The 22,330-nt window shown below is 34.6% G+C and overlaps 1 protein-coding gene across 2 annotated transcripts in view; it reads right to left on the bottom strand.

Annotated features, from left to right (window-relative positions):
• The window catches only part of LOC117163749 (multiple PDZ domain protein), a 165,595-nt gene that overhangs the window by 5,457 nt on the left and 137,808 nt on the right, over positions 1 to 22,330 (bottom strand). For both annotated transcript variants that reach the window (XM_076621840.1, XM_033346390.2), the window contains 14 exons: positions 19,960 to 20,064; positions 18,427 to 18,552; positions 8,479 to 8,616; positions 5,218 to 5,315; positions 3,968 to 4,169; positions 3,796 to 3,886; positions 3,395 to 3,591; positions 2,394 to 2,488; positions 1,955 to 2,021; positions 1,436 to 1,486; positions 1,252 to 1,353; positions 1,005 to 1,076; positions 449 to 569; positions 224 to 378 (listed from right to left, as the gene is read on the bottom strand). In XM_076621840.1, the coding sequence (XP_076477955.1) occupies positions 224 to 378; positions 449 to 569; positions 1,005 to 1,076; positions 1,252 to 1,353; positions 1,436 to 1,486; positions 1,955 to 2,021; positions 2,394 to 2,488; positions 3,395 to 3,591; positions 3,796 to 3,886; positions 3,968 to 4,169; positions 5,218 to 5,315; positions 8,479 to 8,616; positions 18,427 to 18,552; positions 19,960 to 20,064 (1,620 nt within the window). The remainder of the gene's footprint in view (positions 1 to 223; positions 379 to 448; positions 570 to 1,004; positions 1,077 to 1,251; positions 1,354 to 1,435; positions 1,487 to 1,954; positions 2,022 to 2,393; positions 2,489 to 3,394; positions 3,592 to 3,795; positions 3,887 to 3,967; positions 4,170 to 5,217; positions 5,316 to 8,478; positions 8,617 to 18,426; positions 18,553 to 19,959; positions 20,065 to 22,330) is intronic.

Genomic DNA, 22,330 nt, shown 5'->3' with positions numbered 1-22,330 from the left:
CTTTTCGTTCGTAAGTTCAAATAAATTATTTAAGAATTAAATTCTTCTAAATGGTTAAAAGATTAAAATTAGAATAAAGTAAGTTAATGCAACTCCAATTTAAACTATAGGAGTTAATAGTGACCACGTATGATTCAATGGTACCAATTGAGAATCAGAATATTAGTTGAAATATTAGAATTTTTATTTAAAAAAAAAAAAAAAGAAAGAAAATGAAGTTTACCAATGGCGTGTCGGAACCACCAGCTATAATGAAGCCGATGCCTTTGTCCTTGTCTTTCTGGAATTCTATCGTCGTATCTCTGCCAGCCACAATCTTGCAATCTTTTGGATCTTGCGGTGCTTCTGGTTCTGGTGGTTTCTCCGGCTCCTTTGGCGCTATAAACATGATCTTAAATTAGCCTTATATTAAATCTATGTTAAACCGATATTTCACATAAATAATTACGTTCAGGTTCAGGAATAATGCCCTTCGCCTTATCTTCTTCTTCCTTCGCGACTTTGCTTTGATTAGGATTGCATACTGTAAGCGTTACAACGCCTTCTGCTTTTTTTAAAAGACTCGTGGCCTGTGAAAAGTGCAAGAAGTGTAATTTGAATGTGAATTGCGTTTTTATTCGGGGATTTCAATCCGACATTGTTTAATTAGCATTCGCTGTTAAATCATCGAAGTATATCACAGAATCCCTTCCAATTTTTTAACTTACCATTAACAATCTCGCGTTTATTATTTGCTATAGAATTCTTGAAAATTTAACACTGACGAAATCGTATTTATTCGATCGAACGTGATCAACAATCGCGAGACAAACAAAATGGTAAATTCTATGACAAGCACTTAAGCGATTTTAAGGTCTAGCAAACTTTGTACTATACTTTTAACTGCATCTTTCTCTAAACACGTCTGTATATATGTCGCAAGTGAAGAACACTCGTAATACAAAACGAATAATACAAAACGTGTTAATACATCTCCATTGCACGGTGCATTAAATAATAATTACCTCGTCGTAAGTAGAGCCCAGCAAACAGTCCATGTTGACAGCGAGGATCATGTCACCCACTTGCAAACCAGCCTGTAACACGCGAAATGTATCACATGAGAATGACACGTGCGAACTTGACAAGTTGTATTCGCATACTAATATATTCAATTGTAATTACAGTAGCGAATATACAATTATTATTCATTCAGTATGTGATACAATGCATGAAACGATCGTTTAAAAATTAACAAAGGAATGCAATTACCTGCTCTGCAGCACTGCCTTCTTGAATGTCTGAGATGAATATACCTTGTCCAACTTCCGCGTGTTTTCCCTCGATGATCATTATACCTAGTCCGTACTGGCCCTAGATATTAGAAAATTTCAATGTATTGATGAAAATGGTATCTTTGGTACGGTGGTAATTTTTGGGATTTGGTTGAACTTGCCTTCTTCACTGGTATGTTACGAACTCCTTTGTATTGGCTGAACATGTCGGACTGCAAGAGGAAAATAATACATCTATCGTTTGGATGAAATAATTTTTATTAAATGAAACTGTGATTAACAAATTTTAACGGACAACGCATATTTTTGTAGCTTCTTAACGTAAATTTTCTGAGTTTCACTAAATAGACTCGAAACGTTTGTTACGTAGATAATAATCGAGTAAATTTCTTGAAAAATGTTGGAATTTAACATCCCTATAAGTTTGAGGAAAAGTTTTGTAATTTGGTGTTCCTCAAATTTCTCGAGAAATTTTGTAATTTAATATTTCTATAATGATGTTTCCCCTTAAGGAAATTCCTGTATTCTACATCTAATTCTGCAATATTTAAATGAATTCGTGCGTAAATTTAAAATGAAATTTAAATTAAAAACACAAGACAGTGAGGAGAATGTTATAAAAATACAAAATAAAATTTTCGTGAACACGTTTAAAGCTAAATTTTTCAAATCGAACTTACATCTTCCAATGTTGGAGGGAATTGAACGATCGGTTTAACGGCGAGATCATCAAGCGCGGCGCTCCTCCTATGCATCAAATTACTCGGTTAATTTTGTTATAACCGAATCATAGTCGGATAATAATAAATTCATTGACTCATGTATCGATTTATAAATTTATAATTTTTGGCTGAGATCGTCTTTGCTATAGACAAACCTGTTTTTGCTTAAAAAAAAAGAGAGAAGAACATATATCGTTACAAAGAATTAATATTACAATTTCAATGGCAATTCACATTCTTCTTTCGCCCTACAAATTTTTTTGAATAATTTTCCTGATTAATCTCAACGGAAAATTTTCTGTTTTTCTAGTTTTTAGTTAGAAATGTTTTATTTACAAAATAACTGAAATCACACGCATGACAAAAACACAGAAATACGAAGAAAATCTGTATGTACCTGAAAACGACGATTTTGAAATACGTGCCAGCCATTCCTTTAATCATGGCAGACGCATTCAAGTGACATCGTCCTTGCAGAACTCGGCCATTTACCTACGTAGAAACATAATTCAAGAGTAACAAAATGGAAAATATTATTAAAAATGTTTACTCCATCAAATAAGAATAACCAGGTGGCATGAATCATAATGGAATTCGCGATATGATCCCGAGTAAGGTGATTCACCCGGAAAATGTAGGTTTCGAGGCTTCGTCTCTGAGATAATCGAGTTTGAACGTTTGCCAAGTACACATACGTTCGACTAAAAATTCATCAACTTGTCTTGCTGCGATTTATCACTGCCCAGCGCGATTCCGTTTGTATACGTTGACGATGACGGCCGAAAATTCCTCAAAGCAACACTTGTTGAACCATTAACAGCTGATGCCAGCTGATCTCGGCCCAATTGCCAAATTTCATTCATAGCTTACTGGTAATGTTCTTTTTTCTTTCGGAAAATTTGCAAAATGTTTTTTTCGAATGACCGATATTTAGCTGTTGAAAAATTGCAAGCGGTATCATACGATAAAATTGATAGTATTTTCGTTCATGAATTAAACCACTTGTTAAGCTTTTAGAAGATTAGAAATATATTACAAACGTTGACTATAATTGTATTGTTTTAATTTTGTTAGAATATTCTTTTGTACAATTATGAGCATATTTTATAATTACGCTTTAACTTTTATAAAAAATCTTATTTTACTTTATAAATTGAACTAGTTCTTAAATTTGTAGAAAATTTGAAAAAATATTCGACGTATTGATTGGAATTTTATTATTCTAATTTTATCAGAATATCTTGTATATAATCATGGAAATATTTTATTAATTTATTAATAAATCCTTCATGAATCTTAATGTTAAATATGTATTTAGTATGTATAAATATGTATTAACAGCGAAGGTAAGAAGTTTATGACCGAGGATACGATGAAGAAAAAAGTAAAGCAACGTACCTCGAGTATTTCGTCGCCAACCAAAATCTCTCCAGTCTTGTGAGCTGCTCCCTTTGGATTAAGGCCACAAACGAACACTGCCATCCGATTTCGATCTCTGTGTCCCGCCAGGGAGATACCCAAACCACGTCTGTCTTTCTCTATCTTTACTAGCAACACCTTGTGCCCCAGTGAATGATATTTTTTCTGAACTTTCACTGTAACGCAAATAATGATATTGCTGATTCCTGTGATACTGACAAAGGGAAGAGGGACGAAAAATAGAGAGAACGAGAAAGAAGATAAGGGAGACGAAGGAAGAGAAAAAAGAAAAGTTTAAGAAGAGGAGAGATAGAAAATAAAGAAGAAAGAAAAATTTGATGCATAAATTAAAAAAAAGTTAATTTACATAAATTACGTACTATTCGTGTAACCGAACTCATCTTCAGTCTCTGGATCCGCTTCGATTTCTGCTTTGGTACGTTTTACGTTTCCGGCACTTTTTCTCGAAATCTACGGCAATTATTTGAATATTTGAATCTTCAAAGCTTCTTAAATATCTAAAAATTTGCGAGATACTCGAAGTTCACCGACCTCCATGCCACCTTTCGTGTAAACGTTACCCTCCAGCTCACGTATGTCCTCTTCAGAGCTCTCGTCGGACGAATACTTCCGTTTCGGAGGCTCTTCCGGTTTCGATGCATTATCCTCTTTCTCTTCGCTCACCTCTCGCAATATTCCTGGATTGGAAGGCGGTGATGGCGCCTTCTTGCGAATAGACTTTTTCATGGAGGATCTGAAAGTTTAATTAAACAATTGCTTTGTTTAATTTTTAATCGATCCTGGCATTTTCGTTCGAGAAAGGATATCGAGCAGGAAGAAGAACATTTTTAATCGTCACGAGTCCTGCTATAGTTCTTTATACATATTTTACGTTAAAATGAAGTCCTTAAAAAATTTATTGGAAATTTTAGTTCAAAAGAATTACTTGCAAAATTGGACGAAAGTATTGTCACGTCCCGCGATCCGCACGATTCGTAGCGCGAAAGTAGAATTAATAATTTCCTTCAAATCAAGGTAATTTAAAACGTTTATTTGAAACCGCATTTACAGTATTTGAAGTGAAAAGCGGTTAAAGCCGCTAAAAGCTATATCTTGCGAAAACTTATCTAACTACGTTTTCAAATCTACCTAATTATGCTTCTATAACGATATTAAGACAATTTAAATTATAAACAAAGTCGGCAGTTAAACAGACGTTGGGGACCTTCCCAAACATTTTCAAAAGAAATAAAAAGGCAGTTTTTCATCTCCAACAGATATAAATAAGTGTAGCGACTCAAAGAAGTAAGTAAGAATAATAATTATTATCGTTCGTCTATCGAGTATAATTAATTACCGCTCGTCTATCGAATACTATTAATTAATTACCGTTCGTCAACCGAATAATTACCATTCGAAGAGTTAGTTATCATTTTGTCAACCGAAGAATTTTATATCCGTCATTCTGTCAACTGTCATAAGTCAATTGTCAATATCGAAATCGAGTAAGATTTGAATGAATCATTACATATTGTTAATTTACTTTCAAACGATTATAATCCTCTCCCGTGCCAATATTCCCACACATAGCAGGTCAGCCGAAAGTGGAGCTTATTGTCAGTTGCATTAAACGTCAGTTAACGCTACCTTCTCGTCGGCAACTAAATAGAACGTAACGTAACATAAAATAGAACGTAAAATTTGCAAAGAATCTATCAGAAATTTTGAGTCAAATTCCCGGCTTCAAATTGTAAGAAATGACTACGTTAGAAAGAAGTTTGTAAAAGAAACTCTTGAATTACCTTCGCGAACTGGATCCCGCGCCATCTGAAACTCTTGTACTTTGTCGCCTAAAGTCTGATCTTGAGCTACTTTGCTTCTCTCCGTCTTCGAATCCTGCCTGTAAAACGAAGAAGAAAGAAAAATGCAAAGAGACGCACAAGAATATTCCTTCTTCTCGCACCTCCTTCCACTATCATCAGAAATAGAACGAAAATGAAATTACAATTTTAAACAGCGTGTACAAAGTCTTCATCTACGAAACGGAAGAGTAGACGATATTTCCTTCCATAGATCCAACGAAACTGAAATCGTGAAATTTTAGAAAAATGACAAAGCGTTAGAGGAAATCGCGAAACGGTAATTCATTCCAGACAACAGAGCAACTCCGCGAAATAAAGAGCAATTTGCACCAAAATAACTTTCTATCGCGCGTGCCTAAAGCCGCGGAAAAATTTCGAAAACTATAATCGCCGGCAGGGCGGAGCTTTCGAATATTCACGAACAATTTTCAGGGTCTCGATCAACGTTCTTCAAACAAACCACAATGCACGCTTAATAAACCTCGGAGAAAACGCGTCTGCCGATCGTTTGGAACTCACCACGCTGCAAACAACCCGTGTATCAGGAACTATTATAGAACAAGCTTTGAATTCACTATCAATTACAGTTCGGTCAATTACAAACACCGATCAATCGAATCACGAACGAGAATACGTAACGGGCGGTTATATTAATTCCAAGAAACGATCAAACAACGTGCGAGAACGATGGAGAGAGAGAGATTGTCTAAAATTGGTAGCTCGGGTAGGCGCGCGCGCGCGCGCTCTCTATCGTAACATTTCGAACGGGACGCATCGCGAAATAGACTGACGACGGGATCCTCCCGTTTTCACGCGCTCCCTCGTCGCCCCAAGTTATAACACAATCGATTCCGTTGACCGAATTAATTTACATTGGACAGGATCGAACGTGGCCCCTTGTTCCCGCGCTTTTTTATTCCCAGTGTCTCGATCACAATCAACCAGCCTTTTTCTCCGTGTTTTCATTAACCATTTCGCTTTTGATGGAAACTGCAATCTATAGTCGCAAACATGTTTCCATGTAAAATGGCACTACGATGTGTCTTTTTTTTTTTTTTTTTTTTTTTTTTTAGAAATTTGTTTCTATTCAGGTACAGCGAGTCGGAGATGTATTCGAGTAGTTTTCATAATAAACTTTTTGACGAACTTCATTTGCTAGCTACAAGCAGCTCACAATCGCAAACACTGTATAGCTAAAAGTGTTTCGCATATGCGAAACGTTACTATAGAGTTTTCTTGGTGAATTTGCTTCTACGCAGTGATTGAGAGAAGTATTCGAATGATTATTGCTGTAAACTCTGTGGTATACTTAATTTGCAATTTGCGTTACGAAAGATCGATAAGATGAAAGGTATTTTGATTTTATTGAAATGCTTTTTATGCGATTGAAAATAATTAATTCTGAGTTGAAATACATTTTTGAATTACTGTAAGTCTCAACTTAGGATTTATAATCTTAGAATTATCGATTTTCATAAATCGACCACCTAACCGCTGTGGTGGCATTCTGTTTACGGACAACTGCTACGCTGATGTTATGCAGATTTACTTCTGCGTTGAAAGAACCATTGTAGTGATATTACACAGACTGGTTTCTGTGTATAAATAGTCGGCCTCCAATAAACTATTTACAATAAATTTGTTCATACAAATAGCCATTATGCTAACTTTCTGTATCTGATCTTCAGTAGAAAGACTGAAACTTGGCTTCCTCTATAAACGTCATTTACATCTAGAAACAAGCTTCCACAAACTTAGGATACTTCGCTGTATAGAATCCTCCTCATCCTGCTATCATATACAAATTATTTTTATACTTGAAAATTTATGTTATTTTCTTCTAATTGTATAATTTCACAGTCGATATATGAGATTCTTGGAAAACAATCTGAACAACGTCGCTGTTCATAGATTTCTCAATTTCTTTGCTTCGCTACTTAATTGTCCAGTATTTGAAAAAAAGTCGATTTATTTCTATAAAATTTATTTGTCACAAGAAAATAGCATAAACGATCGCAAATTGCGAGATGAATTTTGAAAAATGATATTTGTAGTCGTCATTTCTCTTTGCATTTTTATTTACAAGGCAGTAGGTTCATTAACTAAATAGCTACAAATCATTTGCTACAGATGTATAACAACGATGTTCCCTTGTCTGTCAATCTTTGCTTAAACTCAATGGTTTAAAGTAATTTGAATAAGAAACGAATAAGTTGCGCAATACTATAAGGTAAATACCTTATGCAAGTAGGAATTTAAATTCTAAGCAGACACAATTGCACACTTGCGACGTGCTTTCCACTGAAATGGCAATATAGTGGTGGTTAGCTATGCGGTCGTGGCAGGGTTAATACGTGACGATTGTCACGATCGGAAGATCCATTAGCTAATTATTAGGGTCGATCTAATTAGATCGAATTGGTTTGAGAATGGGTCTCTTTGGTTGAATATCCTCTCGAATAGATTAATTGCCTACCCAACAACAAAGGAACACTTGAAAATTCCAAACAGTTTCAGATATTGGATTCAACTGAATGAGCGGCATTACCACAAATCTCTTTCATTGCCCCGCTGATATTCTAAGGAGATCAATTTTCCTTCGAAAACTTAATAATATCGGAGAATGCTAAATCATCTCAACTACTGGAGATAAAAAAATTAAAACGATGTACGAGGACGAAATATATTAAACGTAGCAAAATATATTTTAATATAAAATTCCTACTGACTTGAAACGAACTCTTGAAACATTCTCTTCAACATCCACCGACGTTGCTATATAAACAGCAACTCGGTGCACTGCTGCAAATTTTCGTATAATTTCTTTTTTTTTATTTTCTAGAAGACGAGCAATTTAAATTTGTTTGCTTCTTAACAATAAACCTATGAAATATTACTCTTTTTGTTTATAATTTCATTCAAGGCCAAAAAATACTAATCTTTCGATTGTTCGATGCTGGAAACATGGCCGCTTCGTATTTTCCTCTCGCTTCTTTCTGTTACTATATATTTTATTTTGTTGCGTGACTGATTGCATTTAACGACAGAGAAAGCCGAATTTCTCGATCGAACAAACAACTTCAAACAAGCACAGTGAAACGTCGAATCTAGTTCAGGTTGCGAGACGTCAGAAATAGTAAAGCGTGTGACCGTGTCAATTGGCGCGCGTGCACAAAACGAGACTGAATGAAAACGACCCACCTGTGTCACTTCCGGCGTGCTGGACCTGACTGGCGAGACTGGCGAAGCCTTTTGACGAAAGGATGCCGTGGGTGTTCCGGGCAATCGACTCCTCGTGTTCTGCTTCCTTCCCTCCGCTTCTTCGTCGTGCTCGTTGTTCTACAAATTTCACAGAAGAGAAAAACCAAAGCATGAAATATCGGGAAGAAGTAGATAAAGAAACGTTATTTGTAACAGTGCAACGACGTTCAGACGTGGCAGGACTCGCTGATACGCGATGGTACGGATTGATAGTACAAATTGAAGAGGAAGGAGAAAAAGAGGCGGAGTTGCGAGAAAAGGAAGAGAAAGAAGAAAATCGAGGCTTTTGATTCATGGTTCTGTTAATTCGCCATTATTCATACACATTGTCTCAGTGTGTCTCGACAAGACCGATTCTTCCAACGAAACCTCGATGGAACTCCATTTATCGAGAAGAATTTCTCTTCTTCTGAAGAAATAGAGAAGAAATAGGTTTGATTGGTATCTGATTGAATGAACTTCTGCTGGTTGTTACAGCGCTGTGAGAGGCAAAAGTGTTCGAATACTTGACATGGTAAATTTTTATCGGCTTGTTACACGCGTTGTTGAAACTTTTGAAAGTTTTGTTAACGCCAGGGAAACACGATTACGTCGGTTATGCTAGTAGCGGGAATTAGCAGAGTTCTATCGTATGTACCGTTTGTTCCCAGTGGAGTCCGATACATAGAGTTCTACTATAGTCGCAAAGCTAAAGGCGGAAAGGAATGCATACCAAAAGGATGCGGTTTACGCTTGAAAGCCTCGATTTGAATAATCCTGTGACACCAAGCCGTATAAAAGCCTGAGATCTTTGAAGAGAAAGGACAACAATAGGAGGAGGAAGAAAGGGGACGAGCAGAAACAGAAGAAAAGGAAGCGGAATAAACAGAAGGGAACAAGGGAAGCGGAGCAATTGAAATAGAAAAGGGGGAGAGAAAAGAATAGCAGCGACGGCAGCGGAAAAAGAAGAGAAGAAAAATAAAACAATATGAAGAACAAAAAGAAATAGGAATAGAGAAGGAATAATTGATGTAAGAAGAAGAAACAAGGAAAGAAGGATAAGAAATGGAATGAAATGAGATGGAAGAGAAAAATAAAGAGGCGAAAGAAAACAGAGCGGTGGAAACAGAAGAGAAAGGAGTAAAGGGGGGACAGAAATGATGAAAGAAGAGAAATAAACAAAAGAATAATAAAATAGTAAAAGATACAAGGAAATAAGGAACGAGAAAATGTGAAAGAATAAATAACGTAAGAAATAAAAATGGAAGAAGAAAAAGAGGAACAGGAAGTGTAGAAGAAGAAGAAGAAGAAGAAGAAGAAGAAGAAGAAGAAGAAGAAGAAGAAGTAAAAGAGAGGAAGGATGGAAGTTGCCAGGTGCTATTTCGGTTGGCGCAGTACGATGCTTCCGGACTGAATTACTCGTGGCAACCGGTGAAATATTCGGCGTGACGGTTTCTTGAATTGTTGCCAGAGGAGAAACGCAGTGATTTAAAGATGTACAAGCGTGTTCAATCGCGATCATCGATAACAGCGAGCCCCATACGTTACACCGCTACCTCGGAATGTGATTAATGCGTGTTATTAGATTTTGGCCTCGCACGAGACTTGCAGCACATTCCACTGACTGGGCTCAAGGATCCGCGAAATAACAATTAACCGACTGATCTACATATGGGTTTGTGAGTTCGTTTGTTTCGTTGTAAATCAATACGGATATCACACTGTCGTTACGTTAACAATTAAATGGAAACATCGAGTAAGTGTCCGTAGCACATTTTCGTCGAAGTTGATTTAACGATGTGTAAGATCAATGCTTCTACGGTCTTCGTCGATAGTTGACGCGCAGGTTGCAGGTAGTTCGTTAGAAGGCGATGTAATGTCGAACGCGAGAAGCGCGTTAAGTGTTCTACACTTATGGAACAGTGAAATTTCAAAATCGATTGTTTCCAAAATGTGCCAAATGTATTATAAATGTTCGAGGTTTCCATTCGCTTGTGGATTTTAGTGTGTGTTACGTTCTTTGTTACGTTAAGTGGATTCAACGGTTTACACAATATGTAATACGCCTTGGATGATCTACTTATGTGAATAGAGACGTAAGTAATAGACTTTAATCCATAATTGATATCATCGAACCGTAGGTGATCACAGTAGTTTCAATTAGATTCAATCAATGCAGTCAAATATTATTCAATTTTTATTGTATTAAAAATACTGTTATAATGATATTTGTTATGTAAAAACCAGGATAGAAATTAAGATACAAACTATTGTAATATTATATGTAATATTTAATTCAAAGTCTTGTGTGCCACCCTATAATTCAATGATACCAATGGAGGTTTCATCTACGGTTAATCGTGGATTTTAGTGTGTTACGTTTAATGTTGCATTGAAAGAGCATTCGATGATTTACAAAGCAATATTTTGTGGATAGTTCACCTATGGGTTTGTGGGAATTATTTAAAATTGTTTACCCCAAGTTAATTATTTTCAACAATTTTTAAATCTTTTCGTCTTTCTGTCTGAAACCGGAGAAATAACTGCATGCAAAAAAAAAATATATTTTTGTTCACTTCAGAGAAATATTATAATTGAATCGATTACGTTGCATTATTATCATGATAATATTATATAAAATTAATAATGTATTCTTTCGTTCGTTATTGACGGTAATATGGGTGGTTTGACGAATTAAGATCGTTATTGGACGCACTTTTACCGTGATTGGGAAATATGTTTGGTGATCATGTTCTATTTTTAAAGGAACTGATCGATAGCATTTACATTTCGAAGCTCTTGTTTGATGGGACAACCTGAGTTTACGAACGATCAGGTAGATAAAACAATCGACTTTCACCTACGCTAGATTTAAAGCAAATGTATCCTGAAAAAAATATCAGAATTTTATAATTCTTTGAATTAATCACTGTCATTGTCAAATAAAAAAAAATAAATGTAACAAGTAAAGAAGAAACATAAAATCTATGGAAGAAAATAATTTTTTCATATGTGTCTTGACTTAAAAGTCTCAAATGATTTTTGAGAAAATCTTGCACTTTTAAAGAACAATAATTATCCAAAATTTAAATTAATCATCAAAAATCAACAATAAAATTGGTATTTAGTTTTTATCGAAAATAACAAGTACTGTTAAACCGACTTAGAATACACCGTATGAAGCCAACACATTTATATTTACTGCAACGACTGCATCAATATTTTTAATAATTACAGTGCACATTCTTCTAAACTGTTCTCACTCGAAATTACAAGTTTAAGTAACTTTAGCAACTCCACACTTTTATCAAATGAAATAATAATTTTTAAAGACTCTTATAATTCCCCCAAAATATCCAAATACTCGTAAACACACCATATGTATCTATATACAACTATGCAATAGAAAATGAATACTCACACAGACGCAGAAATTCCCAAAGGAAGAGAAAAAGAGAAAAGAAACGAAAGAAAGAAGCATATTATCAATCTTAAAAATCGCGAATATAAAATGCCCCGAAGTAAGAAGGAATCAAAATATCAAATTATCAAAACTCACAGATTACAAATTCCAAGCTGGAGAAACATACAAAAAAAAAAAAAAAAAAAAAATCAAAACCACGAACCATGTCACCGATACCAAAAGTCACAAAAATATAAAACAACCTCAAAGGAGAAAAGGAGAAGGAGAAAAGCAGCAAAATCGGAGGATTACACCATCGAACCAAAAAATCACAAACATAGAAAAATCTCGAACGAAGAAAGAAAAGGAAGAAAGAACAAGATCCAAGGATTATGTCACCGACCTCAAACGTCGTAAATATAAAAATATTCAAAGGAAAGTGAACAAAAAAGAACCCAAGACCGAAGACCGTATCACCAACCGTATCCCAACAGTCACAAATACAAGAAATTCCAAACGAAACGAAAGTACGACGGACAAAAAGAAGGAAAACCAGGAACCATATCACCGTTGCCAAATTACGTTCGACGCGGTCCAACTCTGATCCGTGAAATCTATCCTCAAAGGGACTACTATCCTCAACAACGAATAGCAGGCGTCACATGTGCGTGTATTCGTTGGAACGTACACCGAACGAGACGCGTTTGCGTCCGAAGAGGCGGTGCATCGCGACGCTGTTCCGTCGGAGGCAACGTCTACCAGCCGGTTTCGTGCATGAAACTGCCGGGTCGTCGATATATCGCTACCGAGAGAGAGATGGTTCGACGTGATCAGAGGGGGGTTACTGCCGCAGCTGGAAGGGGTGCCAATGGTCCATGGTGTGTCGATGATGGACGGTTCGTTGCAACCACGTAATCCACACTTTCTCACACGGATCGTCCCTGACTCATTGCCAATCACCCCTCCCACCGTGTACACTATCTGCCTTCTCTTTCTAACCTTTGTTTCGCGTGTTCCCCCTCTTTATTAGTCCCTGGGGTTGTTTCGCGTTAGTTTTGCCCTTCCTGAATTGTTTTATGCCGTGTCAGGATTCATGTTTTTTAAAGGATCCGCTTGGAATGTGAAATGCTCTGGCGGGATCCACGCTTTCTGCCATTCGTTTTGTTTTTCTTTCCTTTTATTTTGTTGTTTCTGCTGTTTGCAGAGCTTCGGCGAACTTTTGCAAGTTGAACGTTGGAATTACAGAAACGTCGGCTGCGTTTTTCGAGAGAGGGCTTCCGGATTTTTTTCTTTCGGAGGTGGAAACTTTGTTTCTTTTGGAGTTTTCGTGGCCTGGAAATGCGTGTGGCAAGGTGTTTCGAATTTCCAAGACAAGCGTTAAGTACCGTCGCTGACGTTGTTAACGATATTCGATAATAAAATCTGCGATTTTGAAAGGAAAGAAATTCTCGTTATAAAGATACGAAAGTAAAAAAAATCTTCGAATGTTCGATTCTCATTTTTAACCAGATTTTCCGCTGGTTTCCTCACAAAGGAAGATAAAACAACAGAGCTGCATGCACGAGTTCTCCGCATCTCTGTCAATTCGCACAAACAAAATTTCGAATAGAAATAATCAAAAGCAAATCTTTCAAACTTCAAATGCCCTAGTCAAAGAAATGGAAATGAAAAATTACTCGAACGTTTGATCGTTATTCCTAACCAGATTTTCTGCTCATTACCTCACACAGGGAAATAGAAGAACAGACAGATTCGTGCAATTTGCACGCAATCTTTCGAGCGAGAACATTCTCCGTGCAAACTTGTCAAAACAAAAGCGTTTCCTTCGATCCCCTGTTCCTGGTACCAGCCTATCTTCGACACCGTTCGCTCTGATTTGCATGATTCTCGTTCTGTTCCCGCCTTTCGCACCATTTCACCCCCCTGTCACCCCCTCGTCAGATGGTTTATTGGAAAGTTCGACCTCGATGCACCGTACATCTACAAGGGATTCTCTATAATGGCTCTGCCTACACTACTCTATTCCTCTTTCGATTTTTTTTTTTTTTTTTTTATCTCCGATGCACCCTCTATCCATCTCGTTCTTTCGCCGTATCTGCCTGTTCCGTGTTTCTCTATCTCTAGCTTGATCGGTTCAATGTCGTTTAGTCGCTTTAATTTCATACAGGCTCGAAGTGAATTTCTGTGAACCAAGTGGATCGAAGTTGAAACATATGACGACGATGTGTGTAGGTATGCAGATGTGGGGAATGTTCTTTGGAAGAGTGAAATGGAAAATTGTTTGCGAAGTATGGGAATTTGGGTTTCCGAGTTTTATTGTTTCGCGAGTTGCATTTCGTTGGGGATTTGATCGTTTGATTTATCAAAGTATTTTAGAACATTCGCAATTTTGTAATTTAACATTCTGGGGCAATCTGTGATATTTTTCTAAATAAGCTATGAAATAAAAGAATTTTTCAAATATATTTTATTCTAAATTGGATAGTGGAAACATGTAGCATTATTGAAATATATTTTATAGTTTGAGTCTTCTGTGAGAGAGATTAGACTAGTTAGACTAGTTTGTCATTACAATAATCTATCACTCGAGTATCCTGTAATTATAGTACTTCATCACTCAAATATTCAGTGATATCAAAGTTACGTATTTAGAGTATTCTGTATTTTCGTACAACGTAGATATTTTGTAATTTAGATATGGCACAGTTTAAACTTTCAATCGTTTAAATATTTTATATCTGGAATATTCTATAGTTTTGTAATTTAAATATTCTCTAATTTAAATACTGCTCAATTTAAATGTCCCATAATTTCAATATTTTATACCTCGAATACTCGGTTAATTTTGTGATTTAAATATCCTGCGGTTTCAACATCCTGCAAACAATTTCAATCTTTAGAAATAAATTTCAGATAATTTAAAATATTTGGAAATAAATGTTTCAGTAATTAAATAATTGGAAATAGATATTCTAATAAGTAATTTTAGTTTAATCAAAAGATTTCGCGGCCAATATAATTCGTAATTCAAATATTCTACACTTTTAATGTTTCACGATTTTTCATATTTATTTTAATTATTTTGTATTTCGTATCTTCGTAATTCATCAAAATTGTTAATTACATCCACAAAGAAGGCTATAATCAAATTTGATTTTATTTCCAGCGAAATTTATTTTCCAAATAATATTTAGTCGTTAGACAATTCTATATACCGATCGTTGGATCGATTTGAATTAGGCTTCCAAGTTTCCAAGGTCGCCAGAGGATAATAGATTACTGCAGAAGGTATGAAGGGACGAGAGACAGAGATTCAAGGACGATATGTTCCAGTTTATCTGACATTTCGAAATGTCTGCCTTCTGGGGTTGCCATTCGATGCAAATATCACTATCGAGATTTACTATTTAGCATGATTCCAAAGTGACAGAGCGAGATAATAATTGAGTTAATGAAATGTTTATTTCCGATAATTACTATAATTTTAACTCTTATCTCTCCAATATCGTAACAGAAAGTATTTCTTTTTTCTCGTCTAACTACTTTAATTATTTAGGTATTAGTATTTGTTATGATTATATAGATTAGATTATTATACCTCTGCTATTCTATAGACACAGTATTTATTTTTTATTTTTAACTTATTTCGATTGCTTTGATGTATAGTATTAACAAAATCTAAAGAAATTTTAGAAATATTTTATTTCTAAAATATCAACATTTTTCAAACTTTTTAATGTTTCCCGTTTGTTCAATTTAGCTATAACAAAAGAGTGGACAATGCGAATACTTCAAAGAGAAAAGAAACGTATAAACAAACAATCAAACGATCGGAGTTAATCGAGTTGTTTGAAGGATTGGTGATTTCTTTTTCTCTTTTCTATGTCATTTACAGTTTGATTAGCTCGATGAAAAATTCTATGGTGCCTGTGATCGCCCATCAAACCCGCAGGTCGAAATAAATCGCGTAGATGAAATGTCAGAGACAACAGCGATCTCATTTTCATAAGTCACAGAGTTTGAAAATATTCATTTGATCGCTGTGTTTTATTTTTTAATTATCCGAGTCATTGACGAATCATTCTTCTCTTTTTTTTTAATATATTCCAAGATTTTCTAAAAATATATTTGTCGTTCAAAATATCCTGAAATATGTGCTAGCTGTTTTAAATTTATATTTATAAAAACAATTCTTAAAATGTTATAAATTATCTTAATGATGTATTGCTATTAAGGAAGAGCATATAAAAAATCTGATTCCTTTTTTAAATTTAACTCCTTTTTCAATTCGTTGATAATTGTCTGTTTGAATTTTAATTTCGGCTGAAATTTATTTTATGTGCAATCAATACATGCAATTTGCAACGTGCAATCTGTAAATTGCCATTAGCTCGTTTTGTGGCAACTACAACAATTTTCATTTAATAACTTTGTATTGTCACTACACTTTGTGCCGTTATATTTCTCATCATAAACCAAACGTGACAGTTTAAAAAACAATTTTTCCCACGTTCAAATAATAATATTTCAAATAAAAATATATTGCCATTTAAGAAGTCATCGGGAAAAGATTATGGAAAATTGTCGCCGTACATATTTTTCCTACATATCGTACGATGTTTGTTCCAACTGTTTTCCTCTCTTTTCGAAACAACAGGAATTAACAGCGAATTGTTCATTTCACATACATACATATTTCGACCTGTGTGTCGAAGCAATCCGGCAGATTACAAGCGAAAACATGGCGCAAAATTGATTGCAAATCGTTGTACCTAGCTACAATTTTGTTTGAAATATTGTTAAAACAAATTTCGCAATTTCATCGCGTGAAAAATTTTGAATTTCTAACTAGCATCGAGAGAGCGAGCGGAATCTGATTTTAAACACGAAATTTCATTGCAAATATGTATAGCTTTCTAGTATGCGTGTTTCAGAAATGTTGCTTCATCAGACTTCTGTCTACGATATCGACACACCGAACACACTGCGGATTTTATTTCTCGTATTCAGGTATTTAAATTCAATTCGAAATATTGAAATTCAAATATTGGAATCAACAATTTCAAATCTAAATATTTAAATCTGTATGTCTGAACGTAAAGCTTTAGACGCAAAAGCTTTAATATTAATAAATTCAAAGATGCGAATTCAAATACTCAAAGTCGACATTCAAATGCCAACTATTCGAGTTGGAAATTAAATAATTAAAATTATTCGTGCCCGGTGTTCAAACCTAAAAATACTCAAATTCGAACATTTGTACTTAAATAGTCGAGATTCGAATACGCGTAAATTTATGCGTGACGAGGAATTATTGAAAAAGCTAATTTCGCGTATTTTCTCGCTGCAAGCGACATTCAATTCTGTCTGCGTCTCATACGTTTCTGCAAATGAGAAACGGAGAAAGCCATTAAGCGCCGAGAACAAAGTTCCGTTTTAAATCGAGCACGCGGCCACAATTCCTACATTTGCATACACGTGTCGGCTACCTGGAGGCGTTGACCAAATTTACAACGAGCGTGCAATAACATCGTGGATGCAATTTATTCTTCTACGAGTTTTCTCGCTCGCAAGCGCCATCGAACTTCAATGGCACTCGAAACGTGACAAGCAAACGAGCTACTTTCGCGTTTAAAACACGTAACAAGCGTGCTATGGTGGAAACAATGAAATAAAAGATGCGTTAAAAAGCAGCGGTGCACAGAAAATCTGTCGATAAACGAGACGATGACGAATAAAATGTTAGAATCGAAGGATTGGTCGAGTGCTAGAAAAATTGATCGACTATCACGGATTCTGTCTGTTTTCGAAAAATCGGTTCATCTAAAATGAAGAACGTTCTTTTTGAATATAATCTAAAATATATTATAAGATATAATAGCCATTTCAAAGGTGATTTTATCGGAGAAATCTGTAAAAACAACGAGGAACAAGCAAGTAGAGAATATTAAAAAATGTACAAAAATGAAATATACGTATCGATATTCCACGTGTACTGTATCGAACATTGATTACTTCATAATAAAAGAGAAAATGATATATTGCTAGTGTGTGGTTATCTATGCAGTTGTTCGATTCTGAAGACTATGAAGAAGAAAGAAATAAAGAATTAATTTACATCGTTTGTTTATGCATATCAAGCGTAGTTAGGAAATACATCGTACAAGGTATTCCGCTTAAATTTTTCAGTTGAAATATTTCTGTCGTATTCTTCATATTTCATGAAGGAACTCTACGAAAGAAAACAATTTTCAATATGGTATATCTACGACTACAGCCGAGACAGAACTGCCATAGCGATAAAGAATAATGTAACTACATTGTAAAATTAAATTAAAAAGTTCAAATTGCCAATTATACACGCCAAGATCGTCTACAGTTCTATAGGAAAATCAAATTGTTAAATAATCAACGATAATGGATATGCAATGTGAGAAAATGCGGAGCAAATGAGGGTGGAAAGGAACGGGTGTACATCGATATTCCTGGTCGTGGCGAGGTCTCACCAAGTGCACCAGAGACTGGACGAGAAGGCAGACAGGATTTCCGGCGGCTTGGATGACCTCCACTGCTCGTTCATGAGTGCTATGTCGTAGGTCCACGCCATCGACCTCGATTATTCGATCTCCGATCTGAAAATAAACGAGAAAAAGAAGAAGCGCGTGTTAAATCCCCCTTTTTTTTACGTCTATCTTCTGCAATTTTTCATATTTCGATCGGTCAACAGTCGTAATCTATACGTAACTGAATGTTTTTTTGCGAATAACAAAATTATTTATTACAAATGAATTGTTTGGTAATGAGTCAATGGGGACATTGATGAAACAATGAAAAGTAATATTTTAAGAATATAGGCAGAGTATATGGAACATACAGGCTGTTGTAACAATATTTCAAGATAATTTAGTTTGTTTGAAGAGGTTTAATTTATAAGCCGAGAGAGGAAGTTTCTTTTTTTTTTTTAGGAATAATTCAGTGAAAAGTGCTTGCGAGAGAAAGCTCGAGCGAAACAAAGTAGTAAGATAAAGAACCAGACCTTTTGAATTTTAAATTGTTATTATTATCTCTGTTTGTTTAATTTATGAGAAGTTACATTCACGAAGGGAGGAAGGAAATCTGTTTGAGAAAGAATTTAGCAGAAGTTCTTTTGATAAAGAAGACTCGAGAAAAAGAAGATGGTGTAATAAAAAGAAAAAAGAAAATACGATAGCTTTTAATTGCAAATTTTTCTTATTATCATTTTCCTGCTGTATTTTATCTAGAAATATATTTCCTGTAAAATGTTGTATATATGAAAAAGGTGTGTTGAATATTAAAATAGAGATAACTGGAGCGTGATATTAAGTTCCATATAAGATAACAAAGAATGAAGGTTTATGGTTCAACCAGTTTCGCGGCTCCATTATTGGGTTGCCAGAGAAAGTTTTCTTCGTTCGTGACGAGAATTAGAAGAAACTTCATTCAATGTTTTCGATCTTAATCTTGAACGAAGCTTTGTTTTTTCAGCCTCTATTCACATATTGTTTCCTAAAGTCACATAAATTTGTTTTTTTAATAGCCATTCACCTGTATATTCTCAAAACAAATAATGGACGAATTCAATGTCAATGATTCTGAAGTCGCATAAACTGATTTTTAAATAGCGTCTCATTTGTATGTTCTTCGATTAAATGAAAGACCCATTATCAGAGATTCTGAATTTCGTGTATTTAAACAAAACTTTCCATCATTTTTATTCAAATTAGAATTAATTTACGAATTTATTTTGGAAATAAATGCATGAATTTATTATTAGAATATTAAAGATTAAAGAATTTTTGCAAATAAATTTTTTAAATAGAAATTTCTTAAGGATATAATTAAACAAAAAATGAATAATTATGCAGCATAAAAGTTGAAATAGATTCGCGGTCAAGTCCATTGAATCTTCGAGTTTGTATTCTCGTGACCTGGACAGAATACCAAATTATTTCCTCCTTTCTTCTCCCATCGAACGTAAAACACACGCGTACAAATAGAATTCATGTCGCATACGTTACCTTCAACTCGCCGGTTCTTCCGGCCGGGCTGTTCGGCAAAACATTCTTTATGAATATCCCAGATATGTTCTGTGACTTACTAGAGCTGCCATTGTGCAGATCAACCTGTAAGAGAAGTTATTTTAAAATTGGAAAAATTGACTCGCCGATAGAAATTAATGTAACGATAGTTTTAAAGAACGATTGATTGATAACAGTAAATAAATAAATTAGCAAAAGAGTAATAGCAAATGTGATATAAAATCAGACAATAGTTAGTAGGATTATCCTCCAGGAAAATTATTATTCTTCTGGGAATGATAATTAAGGAAAAACGTAGTCGATCTTGTTATATTTTCTAATTCTCTTATTTCTTTCTCTGATCTCGCAAACGGAGAAGCAGAGCAATCTTGTGATTTTATTAATGCCATTTCAGATTGCATTTTCTTAGAAGCTTTCATTGCGTAGTTCATAAAATTTCATAGTCTTTGTAAAATTTTATAGAAATTTTGCAAAACTCCAGATAAAATTTCCAGTAGTAAGAAATAAATTGATAAATATATTGAATTTCTATATTTTGTATAAATATATTGATTTTCTCAATGCGAAGTGGCGCGATGTGTGATTTAGCCCACCTGAATGAATGAAAAATCAAATAATTCATGAGACACAAATATTTAATCGATGTTTAAATTAAAAATTAAACTTTTAAAAAACAAAATCATTAGACTAAATGCTAGTTCAAACCACACGTTTATTAAAAAAAGAAAAATAAATAATAAAACATAGAATGTTAAAAATGATATTAGAACAAGAGTAGCATGTAATGCGAACGAAAGGTTACATTTGATGCAGTATTCGCTGAAGAAATTGTCTTGAACAGCTGGCCTTTGGCCTTTGGCCATGGTACAAGAAGTCTGTGCTTTGTCATATGCACATGGGAGCAACTATCTCCCTGAAATCGAGTTCTCTGACGTCCTAGCGCGAGGGAAAACAAATTCTCCAGGCCAACAGCCCACAGAATTCGTTCTGCAAAATTCTCTAGAAATTTGCCATCGTATGATATACATACGTTTCGTAGAATAAAATATTCTCTTCAAGATTATTACAATATAAACTTGGCAAAACGTAAGCTCGCTTTTAAGCGAATCGAACGTTTCTTTAAACATTAGCTTATCCGTAATTCTAAGTAAGTAGATCTTTTCAAATGAAATTCATTCGTTTGAAATCCATTTGAAAGTAAATTATCTTTTATCGAATCGCAACGTATGCACCTTAAAATTCACTCTTGGAAAGTGACGCTTAGAATAAATTGAAAGCAGCTATTCGATTACGTTACCCAGACACGGCTTGATATCTCGAAGCCATACGGTACACTAATGGACATACAGTAGTACGACTATACGCATAGTATAGAGCTTATGGCACTCGATTGAAATTATCAAGCAATGCCGCCGACATGGTACCATTAATTCGATCCACGACATCGTTAACTGAGCAATTAATACAGGCGGAAGAATTACGTTCATAATGGGCAAAGGTTCTATGTCAAGTAATATCGTAAGACAGAAATAATTGAATATGGAACGAAGATTGGAAAAAGGCTGCGTTCAATACGATGGAAACTAAGAAATCATTTTTAAATAAATTTACCGTCGAATAGAAATGGAGAAAGAAGGCTGTGTTTAATATACATAATTACAAAAAAGAAAAGAATCAATTTTTAAGTAAAGTTACAGTTGATTTTTATAGTTTTTTTTTATAGTTTAATTAATACGAACGAAGAAATAAATTTTTGAATAAAACTGCAATAGTTGTTTCTATTTATATAAGTGTTAAATAATAAAGATAGTGTGTGTAAGTAATTAAGGATGTCGAATATGAAGATAATAAGAAAAGTATAAAACCTAAGTTAAAAATAAAATTTAAGTGGGAGATAAAAGTTCTGTCGTGAACTTGACAGCTCGGTTTATTTTAAAGTTACTTCGCAATCAAAGGCAAAGATCTAAATGAGCTGTTAAAAGCTGGTCTAAACGTACTTTTATTCGTTATAAAACAAGTAATAAAAATAAGTACGAGAGAGAATTCTTCATTTCTGCAAAACAGTTCATGAAATTTCATGCTTTAAAGAGAAGACATACTCCGATATTCTTGATTTATCACGAGCTTAAGTGTCTTCAACTTAATATGGTTAAAACAGAAACGCGAAATCTTTACTTGACACTTTCAGTTGAGTATTTGTAAGCAAGATTAGATGAGCCTTTTATCTACAAAACCTACTAAATTATTACAGCGCGTTACTGAAATGTAGTTACCACATATATATCACATTCTAAAAACTCGCACTTTAAGTCGTTCTAAAAGAAAAATAAATTAAAAAGAACACCGTGTA

Source organism: Bombus vancouverensis, chromosome 9 (genome assembly GCF_051014615.1).
Source record: "Bombus vancouverensis nearcticus chromosome 9, iyBomVanc1_principal, whole genome shotgun sequence".
Taxonomy (NCBI): domain Eukaryota; kingdom Metazoa; phylum Arthropoda; class Insecta; order Hymenoptera; family Apidae; genus Bombus; species Bombus vancouverensis.
The sequence above is the reverse complement of the archived record's forward strand: the minus strand, read 5'-3'. Positions and strand labels throughout refer to the sequence as shown.